At 42.6% G+C, this 17,740-nt stretch overlaps 1 protein-coding gene across 1 annotated transcript in view; it reads right to left on the bottom strand.

The window, feature by feature from the left end:
- Window positions 1-350: 350 nt before the first annotated feature.
- The window catches only part of LOC132210110 (prostaglandin reductase 2-like), an 18,557-nt gene continuing 1,167 nt past the window's right edge, over window positions 351-17,740 (bottom strand). The window contains exons 2-6 of the mRNA XM_059649476.1: window positions 17,341-17,550; window positions 15,642-15,763; window positions 13,520-13,607; window positions 11,842-11,881; window positions 351-439 (exon numbers count right to left, since the gene is read on the bottom strand). Coding sequence (XP_059505459.1) covers window positions 351-439; window positions 11,842-11,881; window positions 13,520-13,607; window positions 15,642-15,763; window positions 17,341-17,550 — 549 coding nt within the window. The remainder of the gene's footprint in view (window positions 440-11,841; window positions 11,882-13,519; window positions 13,608-15,641; window positions 15,764-17,340; window positions 17,551-17,740) is intronic.

Below are 17,740 nucleotides of genomic sequence, written 5' to 3'. Positions count from 1 at the left end.
GGAGGAAAACCTGACTTTCTATTTCAAGTTTGCAAAAGTTTCCAACATGGAATATCAAATTGCTTACAATGGTTTTATTTTGGTGTGAACTAGTTTTCTACATGTACATCTAAGCAGCAGATAGGACCAAGTGAAGGTGCATGCCAGAGAAGGGTAGGCTGAACCTAACCCAAACTGCATCAATTGGTGGTGCAAAATCAAGTATCTCTCCTTGCCAGCTATTCAACGACAAAGCAGAGAGAAATCACCAGTGTCTTAATTTCATTACAGAGTCAGGCCAACCATGGCACTGTCATCCACAACTGCAACAACAGTTGTGGTCTCCTTCAACATGCCAGGTGCTGGGTTCATCAGGGTGACTGGGCACTTTTATTACCATCAGAGACCAGGACAATCTGTTTCCCAATGTTTCCTCCTTTCATCATGGACTGAAAGGCAGCTGCAAGAGAAGAATAGTGAGTTTTACACAATTATGAGAGTTTGGAGAGGAAAGGCGAACTATCCTGAAGAGTTAGTATCCTCAACCGACTCTTACAAACAAGACCAACAATGCTATTGATTCCGTAGAGGCTCCATCTCGTGGTGATACAGCATTTGCAACAGAGTCATATTTTAGGGCACCAAATTTTGTATAATTTGAATTGGTCCCAGGATAAGGTATTCCAATGAAGAAACTGGATTGTTGGTCTTATGCCAGAGAAGGTTAAGAGAAAGTTTAAGACAAGCATTCAGTATTACAAGGGATAGGTCAGGAGAAAGTATTTCCTCTGGCAACAGATTCAGTTAACCACAGGACACAGATTGAAGCAAATGGCTGAAGACCCAGAGGAAGGAAGAGATTTTTTTTGACATTAAATTGTTGTGATCTGGAAGGTGTTCCTAAAAGAGATTCGAGAGGAACTTTCAAAGTTCAAAAGGAAGGGAAAACAAAACTGCAGAATTGTTTTGAAACATCAGCAAATTTAGACTAATTGGTTCTTTTGAGTTGCTGGAACAGGCACACTGGGCTGAATAGACTCCTGCAGTTTTTTGATTCTTTAATCCAACTATATGACCCAGAGACAAGAGTTGGCAGCATCTGAATCTGTATTGGCATGGATTGTTGATTGGCTTACACACAGAAAACTGAGAGTCAGGATTAACGTGTCTTTTTCAGGTTAGAAAGTTGTAACTTGAGTGGAGTGCCACAAGGATCCTGGGCCTCAATTATTTTCAATCTATTATTGATTTGGAGGAAGAGCAGAGTATAATTATCCAAATTTACCAATGATGCAAACATAGGTGGGGGAACATGTTGTGATGACATAAGGAATTGGGGGATTTTAATTTTCCAAATATTGGCTGGGACTATCCTGGTGTTAAAGGTTTGGATGGTGAGGAATTTTTTTTAATCAACATGGAGAAGGAACAAAACTCAACCTTCTCTTAGAAAATGAGGCAGGCAAGTCACTGATGTGTTGGTAGTGCAACACTTTGGGACTAATTATCATAATTCTATTGGAGCAAGGCAAATTTTAATGGTATGAGACAAAAACTTTCAAAAGTTGATTGGAGTACACTGTTCACAAGTAAAAGGACGACAGACAAGAGGGAGACATTTTAAAAGTGTAGTAACAAGAGTTCAGAGGCATTATGTTCCAGTTAAAGTGAAAGGTAAGGTGGTAAGATTAGGGAGCAATGGATGAATAAAGATATTGAGGTTCTAGTCAAGAATAAAAAGGATTATGCAACTGTATAACAAGAGTATAAAGAGTGTTAGGGTATTCGTAAGAGGGAAATCAGGAAGGCAAAGAGGGGATATGAGATTGCCTTGGTAGATTAGGTTAAGGATAATCCAAGGAGATGATGCAAGTACATTAAAAGAGCAACTAGAAAAACAGTAGAACCCCTTCAATGTTAACAAGATCATCTTTGTGTTGAATCTTAGGAGATGGGAGAGATATTAAATGAACATGTCAGGTCAGTTTTTACTTTGGAGAAAGAAAGAGGCTAGAGAATTCTGAGAAATAAATATTGATGTTTTGAAAACAGTTTACATTACAGAAGTGGAAGTGCTGGAGGTCTTAGAAAACATAAAGGTGGATAAATCTCCGGGACCTCCACCATTTTGTGGGAAGTTAGGGAGGACAATGTGGGGTGCCTAGCAGAAACATGTATGTCATCTGTAACAGTGGGTGAGGTGCTGGAGGACTGGAAGGTGGCTAATGTGTGTTTATTTAAGAAAGGCTGTAAGGAAAAGCTTGGGAACTATGACCATCTAACATTGGCGGTGGGTAAGTTGAAGATGATTCTGAAAGATAGATTTACGTGCATTCGCAGAGGTAGGGGCTAATTAGGGATAGTCAGCATAGTTTTGTGTGAGGGAAATCATGTCTCACAATGTTGAGTTTTTGAGAAAGTAACCAAAAAGATTAGCGGGGGCAGAGTGGTAGATGTTGTTTACTTGGACTTTACTAAAGTCTTTGATAAGGTATCTGCATGATAGACTATTTGGTAAAAGTTAGATCTCGTAGGATTCAGGGTGAGCTTGCCAATTGGATATAAAATTGGCTCGACAGTAGGAGACAGTGGTGGTGGTGGTGGTGGAGGAGGGTTATTTCTCGTACAAGAGGTCTGTGACCACCAGTGTTCTAAAGGGATGGGTACTGGATCCACTTTTGTTTATCATTTTTATAAAAATGATTTGGATGAGAATATAGGAGGCATGATAAGTAGGTTAGCAGATGACACTAAATCGATGGTAAAGTCAACAGTGAAGAAAGTGATCCAAAATTACGAAGAGATCTTGATCAATTGGGTCAGTGGGCTGATGGAGTTTAATTTGGATAAATGCAAGGTATTGCATTTTGGTAAAACAAACAAGAGCAAGGCTTACTCAAAAATGGTAAGGCCTTAAGTAGTGTTGTAGAACAGATAGGCTGAGGCGTTCAGGTATATAATTCTTTTAAATTTGCATCACAGGTAAACAGGGTAGTTGAGAAGACATTTAGCACGCTTGCTCCTGTTGCTCAGACCATTGTATATAACAATTGGGATGTCACATTGAAGTTGTACAGTCCTTCGATGAGGCCTGTTCCAGAGTGGTCCAGTCTGGTCGCCCTGTTACAGTAAGGATATTATTAAGCTGGAGTATTTTCAGGAAAGATTTACCAGAAATTGGCAGGAATGGAGGGTTTGAGTTCTGAAAATAGGCTGGAACTTCGTTCACTGCAGCATAAAAGGTTGCAGGGTGACCTTGTAGAGATTTATAAAATCATGAGGGGTATAGATAAGGTGAAGGTGTTCAAAACTAGAGGCATTTTTTAAGGTGACAGGAGAAAGATTTAAAAAGCACATCAGGGGCAACTTTTTCTTTTACACACAGAGTGTTCTGTATGTGGAATGAAGTGCCAGAGGTAGTATTGGATGCAGGTACAGTTACAACATTTAAAAGACATTTGGATAAGTACTTTAATAGGGAAGGTGTGGAGGGGATATAAGCCAAATGCAAGAAAGTGGGACTAGTTCAGTTTGGTAACATGGTCAGCATGACAAGATGGACCAAAGAGTCTTGTTTCCATCCTGTATGACTCTGAGTTTGAAAGGGGATACAGGTAGGTTGAGTGAGCAGGCAAAAACATGGCAAATGGAGTTTAATACAGGAAAGTGTAAGGTCATCCACTTTGATTGAAGTATCAGAAGACACACTATTATTTAAAAGAAGAGAGACTCCAAAACAAAATGTGCCACAGGGACAGATCTGGGTATTTTTAATGCACCAAGGAATTAAGCAGCAAAATGGATTTTGACATTTATTGATGGGTGGTTAGGGTTTAAAAACAGTGAAGACATGTTACAATTGTGAAGAGTATTGGTAAGGCGACACCTGGAGTACATAGGAACAGAGTAGCCTATTCAGCCCCTCAAATCTGTTCCCCCATTCAATGAAATTACGGCTAATTCCAACTCTATTTACCTCCCTACCTTTGGCCCATATTCCTTAATACATTTATTTAACATTAATCTATCACAGCTTTAAAATTAATAACTGATCCCGTATCCACTGCTATTAGTGGAACAGAATTCCAAATCTCTACCACCCTTTATACGTTGAAGCACTTCCTAACATCTCTCCTGAATGATCTGACCCTGATACACTCACATTGTATTCACTAGTTCTAGAATCTCCAACCAGTGGAAATAGTTTACCTTTACGTACCTTGACTTCTCCTGTTAATATCTTGAAGACATTGATCAGATTACCCCCTATCCTTCTAAATTCTGGAGAAAACATGCCTAACTTGTTTAATCTATCCTCATAACATAGCCCCTGAAATCCAAGTATCACTCTTGTAAACCTACACTGTACTCCCTTCAAAGTCAATAACCCTTCCAAGGTTTGCTGCCCAGATCTGCCCATGGTTCTCCAATGAGGTCTAACTGGGGTTCCGTATAAATGTAACATAACCTCTGCATTCATGTACTTCAGTCCTTTAGATTTGACGGCAGCACGGTGGCTCAGTGGTTAGCACTGCAGCCTCATAGTGTCAGGTTCGATCCCAGCCTCGGGTGACTGTATGGAGTTTGCGCATTCTCCCTGTGTCTGCGTGGGTTTTCTACGGGTGCTCCGGTTTCCTCCCACGTCCAAAGATGTGCAGGCTAGGTGGATCGGCTATGCTAAATTGCCCATAGTGTTCAGGGGTGTGTGGGATGCTTCAAGTGGCGGTGTGGACTTGTTGGGCCGAAGGGCGTCTTTCCACACCGTAGGGAATCTAATCTAATCTAAAGGCTAACATTCCATTAGCTTTCTTAATTATTTTCTGCACCTGCTTGTGGCATTTTAAGACCTGAACCCCAAATCTCTTTGGACGTCTACTGTATTTAACAGCATTCCATACAGAAAGTACCCTGACATTTTTTTTCATTCCAAAATTGATAACCTCACACTTGCTTACATCGAACTCCATCTGCTACAATTTTGCCCAATCACTTAGCATAAAGTCACATAAGGATAGACTGTCATCTACACCATCTACAATGCTGATTAACTTGGTGTTATCAAATTTAGACAGATGACTTTCCACACTATTAAGTCATTAATAAATAATATAATTAATTGAAGCCCTAACATGGACCCTGTAGGATACCACTAGTCACAGTACTGGAACAATGTGCAGTTTTGGTCTCTGTATTTAAGAAAGAATGTACTGGCATTGGAGGCGGTTCAAAGGAAACACATTAGGCTGATTCCTAGGATGAAGGAACAGTTAAACAGGTTAGGCCTTTATTGATTAGAGTTTAGAAGAATGAGAGGTGATCTTATTGAAATGTACAAGATTCTGAAAGGGGCTTGACAAGGGTAGATATTAAGAGGATGTTTCCATTAGTGGGTGAATCTCAAAACTAGAGAACATAGTTAAAGAATAAAAGTGCACTCATTTAAAACAGAGATGGAAAGTAATTTCTTCTGAGGGAGCGAATGTCTGGAAATCTCTATCCCAGGAAGTTGTGGAGGCTAGATTAATGGAACTATTTAAGGTAATTTTTTTTATTTTATGGCTGAGAGCTGGCACAATAGAGGAGCTGAGGCCTGAGGCAGATCGGCCACAGTCATATTGAATGGCAGGGCTAGCTTGAGGGGCTGAATAGCCTAATCCTGCTCCTGTGTTCTGATATGGCAATCCAGTTTTCCCCAAAAGGTGTTGATACAATTCACCTCATGTATTCCCTGTGGTAGTTATTTCCACATTCTACACACAGTTACAGAAGTAAGGAGTCAACCAGTTAGACTGCAATGAGAACAAATTTCTTCAGTGGCAGGGCTGTGAATCATTTGAAGTTTCTACCCTAGTGGGTTGTGAATGCTCAATCATTGAGAATAATTCAAGACTGAGATTGATAGATTTTGGGTACAAACTGAATTAAGTTATAGTGCAGGCAAGTGGAGTTGAGGTGGAAGGTCTTCATAGACAGTACAGCCAAATGGCCTTCCCTTGCTCCCATTTTGTGTTAACATTGTGAAGCTGTATACTGGGTTTAAAAATGACAATGACTGTGTAAGTACAGGAGATGGATTATTAGTTTATACTCTTAGATCCCTTTATGCCTAAGCCAAATACAGACATCCTGAATCTATGAAAATACACAGTTTTATTTAAGGACTAGGAAGATGTAGAATATGGACCTTTTTGGACATTCTGGATTAAGAAATGGTTTTAACCTTGTGATTCACCTATCGTTTACAAATGGACTTCATCGAAGGAATGCAAGACAAAGCTTTTGATTTTTGATAATTTTTTTAAACTTTAATTGATAAACAAACAGGTGGAAGAGGCTTGTCACTGGAGGTTTCTTAGCAACAGCCTCTGGACTACAGTTGCTATGGTTTCCAGTACACATCAAATGGGTGTCAGGCAGAAGGGAAAGATCTCCAAGAAGCTGACAGCAGGGCCGCACGCGCACACACAACAATTCATTGTCAGCAGCATGATCTCAATGACAGGAAGCCAACTGAACTGAGAGTTCAGACCTTTTAAACCCCAGATTATCTCAGCAGAGTTGACTACGTGTAATTGTGTGTTTGTTTGTGATTTACAGGATGAAGTTTAATTCCAAACAGTAACTTAGCTGATAACTAGTTTTTCCACTTCTTTAAAGTGCAAGTTTTATTTATTATAAATAAGCTAATTTTGAATTTATTGAAGAAACTTAGTGAAAGACTCTTGTGTTTCTGGATAACAGCATTAAAATGAAGCCATTGACTATTTTGGTGATTAAATGAAACGTTTACACCTTTACTTGGTTAACTTGTGGAGTAGTGGGATGTGATTACCAGGGACTCTTCCATTCAGAATCTGAATACCATTGACATTAACTTATCATTTCCATGCCCACTTTGCTCTTAAATTAATACCTGCCAGTATTTTATCACAGCTGTCCTCTGTATTAACTAGCTCCCCTTTCCTTCTCAATTTGGTGTCGCCTAAATGTTTTGAAATCGTACTGCCAACTTCCAAAGCGTTTATTTAGATGGCGAACAGTGATGTGTGAAGTTCATTTCACACCTTTTGTCAGTCTAAGTATCTTTCAACTCGCATCAGTTTTCTTTTCCCTCTCCACCAATTCTATTCCTTTGATCTTAGAGATAAGATTAACACGCAATCTTATTGAAGATCTTTTCAAAGACAATAGACAATAGGTGCTGGAGTAGGCCATTCGGCCCCTCGAACCAGCACCACCATTCATTACGATCATGGCTGACCATTCACAATCAGTATCCTGTTCCTGCCTTATCCCCATAACCCTTGATTCCACTATCTTTAAGAGCTCTATCTATCTCTTTCTTGTAACTATCCAGAGACTTGGCCTCCACTGTCTTTTGGGGCAGAGCATTCCATATATCCACCATTCTCTGGGTGAAGAAGTTTTTGCTCAACTCTGTTCTCAATGGCCTACCCCTTATTTTTAAATTGTGTCCTCAGGTTCTGGACTCACCCATCAGCGGAAACATGCTTCCTGCCTCCAGGGTGTCCAATCCCTTAATAATCTTATACGCCACAAACAGATCCCCTGTCATCCTTCCAAACTCAAGTATATACAAGCCCAGTCGCTCCAATCTTTCAACATATGATAGTCCCGCCATTCCGGAAATTGACCTCATGAACCTACGCTGCACTCCCTCAATAGCAAGAAAGTCCTTCCTCAAATTTGGAGACCAAAACTGCACACAATACTACGGGTACGGTCTCACCAGGGCCCTGTACAGTTGCAGAACGACCTTTTTGCTCCTATACTCAATTCCTCTTGTAATGAAGGCCAGCATGCTATTAGCTTTTTTCACTGCCTGCTGTACCTGCATGCTTGCTTTCATTGACTGATGTACACGAACACCTAGATCTCGTTGTGTTACCCCTTTACCTAACTTGACTCCATTGAGATAGTAATCTGCCTTCCTGTTCTTGCCACCAAAGTGTATAACCACACATTTATCCACATTAAACTGCATCTGCCATGCATACATCCACTCACCCAGCCTGTCCAAGTCACCCTGTATTCTCATAACATCCTCCTCACATTTTACACTGCCACCCAACTTTGTGTCATCAGCAAATTTGCTAATATTACTTTTAATGCCTTCGTCTATATCACTAATATATATCATAAACAGCTGCGGTCCCAGCACCGAACCTTGTGGTCCCCCATTGGTCACTGCCTGCCATTCCGAAAGGGACCGTTTATCACTGCTCTTTGCTTCATGTCAGCCAGCCAATTTTCAATCCAACTCAGTATTTTGCCCCCAGTACCACGTGCCCTAATTTTGTTCACCAATCTCCTATGCGAGACTTCATCAAAGGCTTTCTGAAAGTCCAGGTACACTACATCCACTGGTTCTCCCTTATCCATCTTCATAGATACATCCTCAAAAAATTCCAGAAGATTAGTCAAGCACGATTTCCCCTTCGTAAATCCATGCTGACTCTGACCTATTCTGTTACTGCTATCCAAATGAGTCATAATTTCATCTTTTATAATTGACTCCAGCATCTTTCCCACCACTGATGTCAGGCTAACCGGTCTATAGTTTCCTGTTTTCTCTCTCCCTCCTATCTTGAAAAGTGGGACAACATTTGCCACCCTCCAGTCTGCAGGAACTGATCCTGAATCTATAGAACCGTGGAAAATAATTACCAATGCGTCCACAATTTCTACAGCCACCTCAAGTACCCTAGGATGCAGACCATCAGGTTCTGGGGACTTATCTGCCTTCAGACCTAACAGTCTATCCAACACCATTTCCTGCCTAATATAAATTCCCTTCAGTTCATCCATTACCCTAGGTCCTTCAGCCACTATTGCTTCTGGGAGATTGCTTGTGTCTTCCCTAGTGAAGACAGATCCAAAGTACCTATTCAACTCTTCTGCCATTTCCTTGTTCCCCATAATAAATGCACCTGTTTCTGATTTCAAGGGCCCAATTTTAGTCTTAACCATTTTTTTTCTTTTCACATACCTAAAAAAGCTTTTACTATCCTCCTTTATATTTTTGGCCAGTTTTCCTTCATACCTCATTTTTTCTCTGTGTATTGCCTTTTTAGTTATCTGCTGTTGCTCTTTAAAAGCTTCCCAGTCCTCCGGCTTCCCACTCATCTTTGCAATGTTATACTTCTTCTCTTTTATCTTTATACAGTCCTTAACTTCCCTCGTCAACCACGGCCACCCCTGCCTCCCCTTAAGATCTTTCTTCCTCTTTGGAATGAACTGATCCTGCACCTTCTGCATTATATCTAGAAATACCTGCCATTGTTGTTCGACTGCCATCCCTGCTAGGGTATTGTACCATTGAACTTTGGCCAGCTCCTCCCTCACAGCTCCATAGTTCCCTTTATTTAACTGCAATACTGACACTTCCGATTCTCCCTTCTCCCTCTCAAACTGCAGATTAAAACTCATTGTGGTCACTACCTCCTAATGGCTCCTTTACTTTGAGGTCCCTGATCAAATCCCTGATCAAATAAATGAATAACACCAGATCCAGAACGGCCTCCTCCCTGGTAGGCTCCAGTACAAGCTGTTCTAAGAATCCATCTCGGAGGCACTCCACAAACTCCCTTTCTTGGGGTCCAGTACCATCCTGATTCTCCCAGTCTACCCGCATGTTGAAATATCCCATAACAACTGTAGTGATACCTTTGTGACAGGCCAATTTCAGCTCTTGATTCAACTTGCACCCTACATCCTGACTACTGTTTGGGGGCCTGTAGATAACTCCCATTAGGGTCTTTCTACCCTTAGAACTTCTCAGCTCTATCCATACTGACTCTACATCTCCTGATTCTATGTCCCCCCCTCACAAGGGACTGAATATCATTCCTCACCAACAGGGCCACCCCACCCCCTCTGCCCACCAGTCTGTCCTTTCAATAGCACGTATAGCCTTGAATATTCATTTCCCAGGCCCTGACTGCTTGAAGCCACATCTCAGTTATCCCCATATCATACTTGCCAACTTCCAACTGAGCCTCAAGCTCATCCACCTTATTTCTTATGCTTCGTGCATTCATATATAATATTTTTAATTTACTTCTCCCCTCACCCTTCCTATCAATCCCAATTTCACTTGGCCATACTGTACGATCCCTTCTTGAGTTTTCTGCTCTGTTGATTCTGTTGTCCTTCTTAACTTCTCTTCTTCTCACTTTCCCTTTAACTTGATTCTTAAATTTCCAGTTTGACCCCTCCCCCCATTACTTAGTTTAAACACACCTGTGTTGCAGTGGCAAACCTGCCTGCCAGAATGCTGGTCCCCCACCTATTAAGATGCAAACCATTCCTCTTGTACAATTTATTCTTACCCCAAAACATGCCCCAGTGATCCAAGAATTTAAATCCTTGTTTCCAGCACCAGTCCCTCAGCCACACGTTCAAGTCCATTATCTCTCTGTTCCTGTCCTCTCCAGCCCGAGGAACTGGAAGCAAACCGGAGATAACCACCCTGGAAGTCCTGCTTTTTAGCCTTCTTCCGCGTTCTCTGAAGTCCCGCTGTAGAATGCCCGTCCTTTTCTTTCCGACGTCATTAGTGCCAACACGCACCACCACCTCTGGCTCTTCACCTTCACCCTAAGACGGCTTTGAAATAGGCCATCTCCCAACCTGGCCAGCTTTGGTAAATTTGATGGCAGTGCTCTGGGAACAAGGCACCTGTGACTACGCTCTTCATTCAGTGTCATCCAAAAGAAGTTGAATGAACATCAAAATCAATTCACTGAACTCACTATGTGAAACAAAATATCTGCAATATTAATAAAATAAATGTACCATCTTTTCGAAGTAGCCTTGAGGTTTCAAGCTGTGAGCACGCAAGACCAATCCAGAACCCGTAGAACAGGTTCCGAAGTGTTTTGGAATCCACCTGTTCGTAAGGCAAGCCTGCTGTATATATTATCAAAGGGTGGTGACAATCTGTTCACTGAAGTGTTCAATTTCTGACTGTGTGCTTTACTTTATTTAAGGAAAAATAAATTTAATCCAGAATGAACTGGCTCTGTTTTATCAGAATTGATATGTTCTGGAGACTCTGGGTTAGAAAAGAATCAACAAATGTCTACATGTTGCATTCTGTACTCTGACTCTTGTCATACTTACAGGTGCCTGTCATTTCTAAACACAACATCCAGATATTTAATAGATATTTGTCTATTGGTCAAACTCCTGCAATTTCCTTTAATGTCAATAGTGCCCTGTCTCTTTCATTCACTTGTTTGATCTGATCTATTCAGATGAAGACTGAACATATTTTAATGTTGCTATTCGTTCCAGCTTGCCAGAATTGTATGTTGCAACCCTCACTGGCAGCTGTGCATGCTCTGTCGCTCACAAACTTCAGCTGTTTCACGGAAATTGCCTGCTAGCAATTAAACAAAACTAAGTTCTTCAGTTAGTAACCCTGATGTTACTAGATTTCTAGATCTGTTGGATTACTGTCCTTCCAAAGGCCAACCTGGCTCTCTCAGTGTTTGAGTGGTCCCCAGATTCTTCAGTGTTCGGATTTAAACACTGCAAGTTGGGCGTGTCTCCAGAGTTGGAATGATAGGCTGTCTTGCTGAAATATACAGGATCCTGAGGGAATTGCTGAGCATGCAGTAAGGTCACTTTTCCTTGTGGGAGAGATGAAAACTAGGGGTCACTATCTTAGCTGGATGAGTCGCATAGATTTGCCAGTTAGAAGGTAAAGAGGGGAAAACAGAATTATCTGATCACAGGAGACAAAGATGGACTTCTCCCTGACTTGGTATGTTAACACTGTTCTCTCTTCACAGACGTGCTAAGTTTCTCCAGCCATTTCAGTTTTGTTTGTTTTCTTACCTCCAATGTTTTCCAGTCCTTTCACCACTGTCTCACGAACCTGCAGGAGAAATGTTTTTTTAAGAGAGCTGTAAGCAGGTCTTGTGTAACCCGACTGTGGGCCACATTATTCAAACACTGCGGTGTCAAGTGTCAGTGCAATTGCTGGCCTTTGGTCAGGAAAAAATATCCACTTTTTGCTTTGGTTCATATTTGCCTTTCCCTTTTCCTTCCCCTGCCAGTTGTAGCATGGAGAGCGTCACTAATGGGCATCCAGGTGACCTGGCAATTAAGCTCCATATCCCAAAACATACATCAGTTTCTCTTCTGCACCACTGAGGGGCAGTGAGGCATTGGTTTAGGGTTGACACAGAGGCTCAAGGCTGTTAGCAGGTGACCAGTTCCTGCAGACTTGCCACCTACAGTTCATTTTGAAGTACCGTCAACGCAACTATACAACAAAATACAACAGGACCAATGAGAAGAGTGAATGGTTTGGCATTGACAACCCAGGACAGCACCTTGGTCAGATTATGCTGCACAGCAAATTTCTGGATTTGCAATAACTGAACTTCACGCTGAGTGTTGTTCACTCACACTGACATGAGAAAAGTATAATCACAATATTCAGGGTTCTTGCACTGGGAACAGAATAGTCAAATGTAGTCAGGTACTTGTTTGCAACTGGTGTAGACTTAATGGAGCAACAGTTTTTTTTCTCTGCTACAGACCTCAATGACTCTACAAAACCAGGACAATCAAAACCCACCCTCTGGGAACTGGCATGAATGGCTGACAGCTATTACTGAACCCACCTGACTCTTGACGGACAGCGCAGGGGAGGTGGTAGGAGTTGGTAAAGTGAGCAATTGGAAAGATTAAATGCCTCATTGCTCCTCCTGCCATGCCCCCTCTTCCTCGACCTGTCTGCCCCATCATTTGCAGTGTTTTTATGCGTGATCAACCACCAGAGCTCCACCTGGCGGAGGTGGTGACCAATAAACAGTAACCACTATGTTACTGCCTAGTGTCCCAGCTTTGACATGAACTCTGACGACTAGAAGCCAAGTTGCCAGTACAGCTATTCACTGGCTCACCTCAGGGACACAGCAGCTGAGGGAATTTCCAAGTCTACACACCAATAGCCCTAGGACCCTAAAGCAGGAGGTTATATCTACAGTTGCCCTTTTACAAAGTGGGCATTGCATCACCTTACCATAAATGCAGTCTGTTTGCCGTTTAACAGAATCTCTGTGAACTGCAGCAACAGAATTCGCAACCAAATCTACAGCTTGTCTCCTAATCAAAGCAGGATTCTTTTTTCAACCAAATGCAGTGAGTGGGGAATTTTTGAGTACCTGGATTTAAAGCAAACAAATGTGGAGTTTGCACATTTGTTTCCCTCCTCAGTCCAAAGATTTGCAGGTACGTTGGATTAGCCACGGAAAATGCAGGATGATTGGGTCTGGGTGGGCTGCTCGTCAGCGAGTCAGTGTGAACCCGATGGGCCAAATGGTTTGCTTCCACCCTACAGGGATTCTAATGATTCTATGAAAATGCCCAGTCAGTACCAGCAGAGTACATTATGACTGACAGGAAAGTTGCCAATCATCCCCGTTCTGGCCAGGAATCTGTTCTGCATTTTAAAAAAACACAGAAGGAATGCACAGAACAGTAAGTACGCAGCTTAGTATAGTACCTTCAGCTTTCCTTCCTTAAGCCATTGGCTCAACTGGACCATACCCACATCAAATTTTTCTGTGTAATTCAGCACCAGGAATCTCTCTCTGTCGGCCAAGAGGGGAAGGGGATAGTGACAAGAGGAAGCAAACATCACGATTAGACCACAAAGTGTTTTACCCAACACAATACAGTCAACAGACACTGCCAGTGTCAGTTTAAGCATGCAGACACAAAGATATCAGAACAGGATAAAAGTCTGGAGATCCAGCGTTGCAACTTTCTTGATACAAAACACTGCACTGGGGTCTTTCCAACATAGTATGAACAGTAATTAATAGAGTTGGTGTCTAAAAGCACCTGTATTATATGCGCCAAGCATTTCTGCTCAACACCATCCAACCCAGCAATCAGAAGGACAAAGGACAGCCGATACATGGGAACACCACTCCCTGCATATTCCCCTCCAAGCCATTCATCATCCTGATGCAGAAATAGATCACTATTCCTCCAGTGTCACTGCATCAAAATCTTGGAATTTCCTCTCCAAGGGAGTTGTCGGTATCTCTCCACACCATCTCTACTGGCAGTGGTTTAAGAAGACAGCTCAGCACTAGCATCTCCAGGATAATTAGGGATGGGCAACAAAGGTGGCCTTGAGAGTGACAAATACATTCAAAGAATGAGAAACAGAATTAACCACTGCCACTCTGTCCAATCACTTGGAATTAAAAATTTCAGGAACATCTGATCCTCAGCAAGGTAGAAAATTAGTAAGGAAAATGGAGCAAATATAAAACAGGCCATCTAGAATCCCACTCTTCCTTCATTTTAATCGAGGTGTACAAGATTATGACAGGTTTGGATATAGGGAACAAGCAAAACCTGTTCCACGTTGGGTTGGTCATAAAAAGGCAAGGGGGACAGTTTTCTGCCTTTGGGTAACAGATACAATGGAAAGCAGAGGAAGAATGATTTTACACTGAGTGGTAATAGCCCATAACTCTTTGCCAACAAGGATGAACAGGAATAATGACTGATTTCAAAGTAAACTGAGCGGCTGCTTAAAGGAAATTGATTCGCGTGACTTACTGCAAAAGAGTGAGGGACATGGGTGTGACAGGCTGGACTTGAAGGGTTGAATGGCATCATTCTCCATTGTAATAAGTCTATGGGCTTGGTTTTCAACTATCTGTGGATATCTGAGAATGTGGTAATCTTGCACCTTCCAACTGATACCCCTGGAATACTTTCTGAAGAGAAGGCGACTATCGAACAGTGGGCCTTAAAACAAATTGCGCATTCATGCATGGCAGCCAGTAAACAGAGAGCTAGTCTGAAGAATAAGTTTTGACGATAAAGATTATTGTGTCAGATCAAGTATAGTGTGTTTCAAATGGCTGTATGGCCACCCAACTGTGGGAACCACCAGCCTCATTGCAACAAAGACAAAAAAAAGCGCAGTTGTGGGACATGGGTGTCGCTGCTGGGCCAGTATACATTGCCCACCCCGGTTTGCTCTTGAGAAGGCGGTGGTAAGCTACCTTCTTGATCTGCTGCAATCCACGTACTATAGCTTGGAGGGAATGCTATGTTTTTGAACTAGGCTTCAGCAGGCTCTATCATGGCTGCTTCTGAGAATCGTACAGTTGCAGCTTCCTGACTGCCTTCAGCAACACTAACCGGCCCAAGTGAGGTATTTCAAGATGGTACACACAGAGTGGTACAGTCGCAGTGCGAGGTTAGGACCTGAACCTTGTTCTCTCTATTGGATTCTTGACGCCAGACCGAGGACCTTGCCCTTGGATTTGATTACACCAAAGGCTCGAGTGAGAGTAGCCAAGTGTGGAAAGTGGCAGTGGGGATATTGTTAGGGTTACAGCCATCTCTACTGGCAGTCAGACAGCTCACCACCCTTGGAAAGACCAAAAAGCGTAGATGCTGGAGATCTGGAACGAATGCCAGAGAAACCCAGAGTCTGGCAGCATCCATGAAGTGCCAGCGAAGAACTCCTCGCTGGGTGCCCTGTCTATTAATGAATGTGCAAATTGTGGCACCACCACTGTGTGAGGGCACTGCGGGAAGGTACGGCGAAAGGTATGGGGCACCCTCTGTATTGGCAAATGAAATGTTTCGCTTACCTGGTGATATTCTTCTCCTTCAGGATAGCATCTGTGGGAGGGGGCAACGGAGGGGGATAGGGCACGTCTTTATTGTACTGGGAGATCTGTCCACAAAGGATGATGTGGCTGTTTGGCTTCATCTGGGTTGAAGAGACAGATATTGTGTTACTCGGATAAAATCTAGAAAGAGCAATATTTCTTAATGGGGCTACCAGTCACCCAAGAGAATGAAGCAAACACAGGGCTATAGGGTGAGGTATCAAATCAGCCATGATCTTTTTGAACAGCAGGTTAAATAAGCTTGAACTGTTGAATGGCCTCCTCCTGTTCCTCTGTTAAGATGGTGGACTGAGGGCAGTTTTCACAGAAAGGATTTGTATCTCCTTTCGGTACTTTGGCCAAGAGCTATTTTTAAAGTAAGAGCTGGGTCACCTTCTCCCACACACCCCTGTCCCACCATGGAATTAAAGGGGATTGGAACTTTGGACAAATGAAACTATTGCCCCACACCCCGACCAACAGCTGGGGTTTTACTGCTTAAGTACATATCACAAAACTCAGAGTCTCTGAGTGTTCCAGTACAGAATTCAGCCCATCCTATCTACTCTTCAAAGGAGCGTCATTAGTTAATGCAAATCTCCTACCTTTCCCCCCACTCTCCAGCACACCATTTCTGTCCAGGCAACCATCAATGTCCTCGAATGCCTCAACCAAACCCGTCTCTACCATATTTCCAGCCAATAAATTGGAGGTGTATTTTCAGTAATCCAACATTGGCTGGTATATCTAGAACTGTCAAGGCTTTAACTTTTGGGAACAAAAACGAAGTTGCTGGAAAAGCTCAGCAGACCTGGCAGCATCTGTGCAGGAGAAAACAGAATTAATGTTTCGGGTCCAGTGACCCTTCTTCAGAACTGATGGTGGCTGGAAAAACGTCAGTTTATGCGCAGAAAATAGGGAGGTGGGAGGTGTAGGGAGTAAACGATACGATAGAGCCCAAAGAGAGAGAAAAACAGTGGGACAGACAAAAGACTTTAACTTTTGGGATTTCCTTGGACCCACGCTCAGGCTCCTCGAAACCTACCTCTATGACCAAGTGTTTGCCCACTAGTCCTTGTATTTCCCTGTGTGACTTGGTCAACATTTTGTACATTGTTCCTGTGAAGGGGTTTGAAAGGTTTGACAATTTTGGAAGCACTATATAAATGCAAGTCACTGCTGCAGATGGCACAAAGCCATGACAGCCTTCAATGTATTTTTTTCGGGGGGGAGGCGGGGCAGGGGCCTGTAGAAATTTAGAGAAGTGGCTGTTCTTATTCCTGACCACACCCCCGCCACCCCGTATCCTGTATGCTCACCCCAGTTACGAGGACTAACGAGCATCAGAGGCATACTTGTAAGAGATCAGGAGGAGAGTTCGGACAGTTCAACAACACTTCAATATTTTGTGTTTGCTGTTGTGGCACCATCAAGTGAGCTGCTGGAGCCAGTGTACCCAGTGGTACAGGTGCCCGCTCCGATGGCAGCCTTCACAAAATGCAGGTTGGAAGGGAAGGAAAAAGGTTTGCATAGTTTAAAGAGTATTCCCTTTCTTCACTGGGGAAAGAGGAATAAAGTTCAGAAATAGTGACTGACATACCCTCACCCACTCAGGAATGAAAAAATAAACTTAGTTACTTCCCTGCCTTCCCATTCCTTCATCCTTTGGCATCTTTACCTGACTTATAACGGTGTTGCTGATATCCCCTCCAACATTGTCAAAGTAGGTGTCCACTCCACCTGGACAGTATTCCTGGATCTTCTCTGCAACATTATCCTTCTTGTAGTTGACGGCCGCAACAAAACCGATCTCGCTGACCAAGACTTGACATTTCTGATCAGTGCCGCAGATCCCAACAACTCGAGGGCACCCTTCGAGCCGACCAATCTGGGGGCAGCGGGACAATGTTTGACACTTTAACCATTCAACCTGCTGCCTCTGAAAACACCTAGTTATCAGAAACTAAACGTAAGATGCAACTGCAGAATCCCATCAAACATAACGCATATTACAAGGGAACATTTTGTTCATTGATTCTAACTGATAAGCACCAAGACACATAGCTTTGAGTTTACCT

Source organism: Stegostoma tigrinum, chromosome 10, assembly GCF_030684315.1.
Source record: "Stegostoma tigrinum isolate sSteTig4 chromosome 10, sSteTig4.hap1, whole genome shotgun sequence".
Classification (NCBI taxonomy): Eukaryota; Metazoa; Chordata; class Chondrichthyes; order Orectolobiformes; family Stegostomatidae; genus Stegostoma; species Stegostoma tigrinum.
The sequence above is the reverse complement of the archived record's forward strand: the minus strand, read 5'-3'. Positions and strand labels throughout refer to the sequence as shown.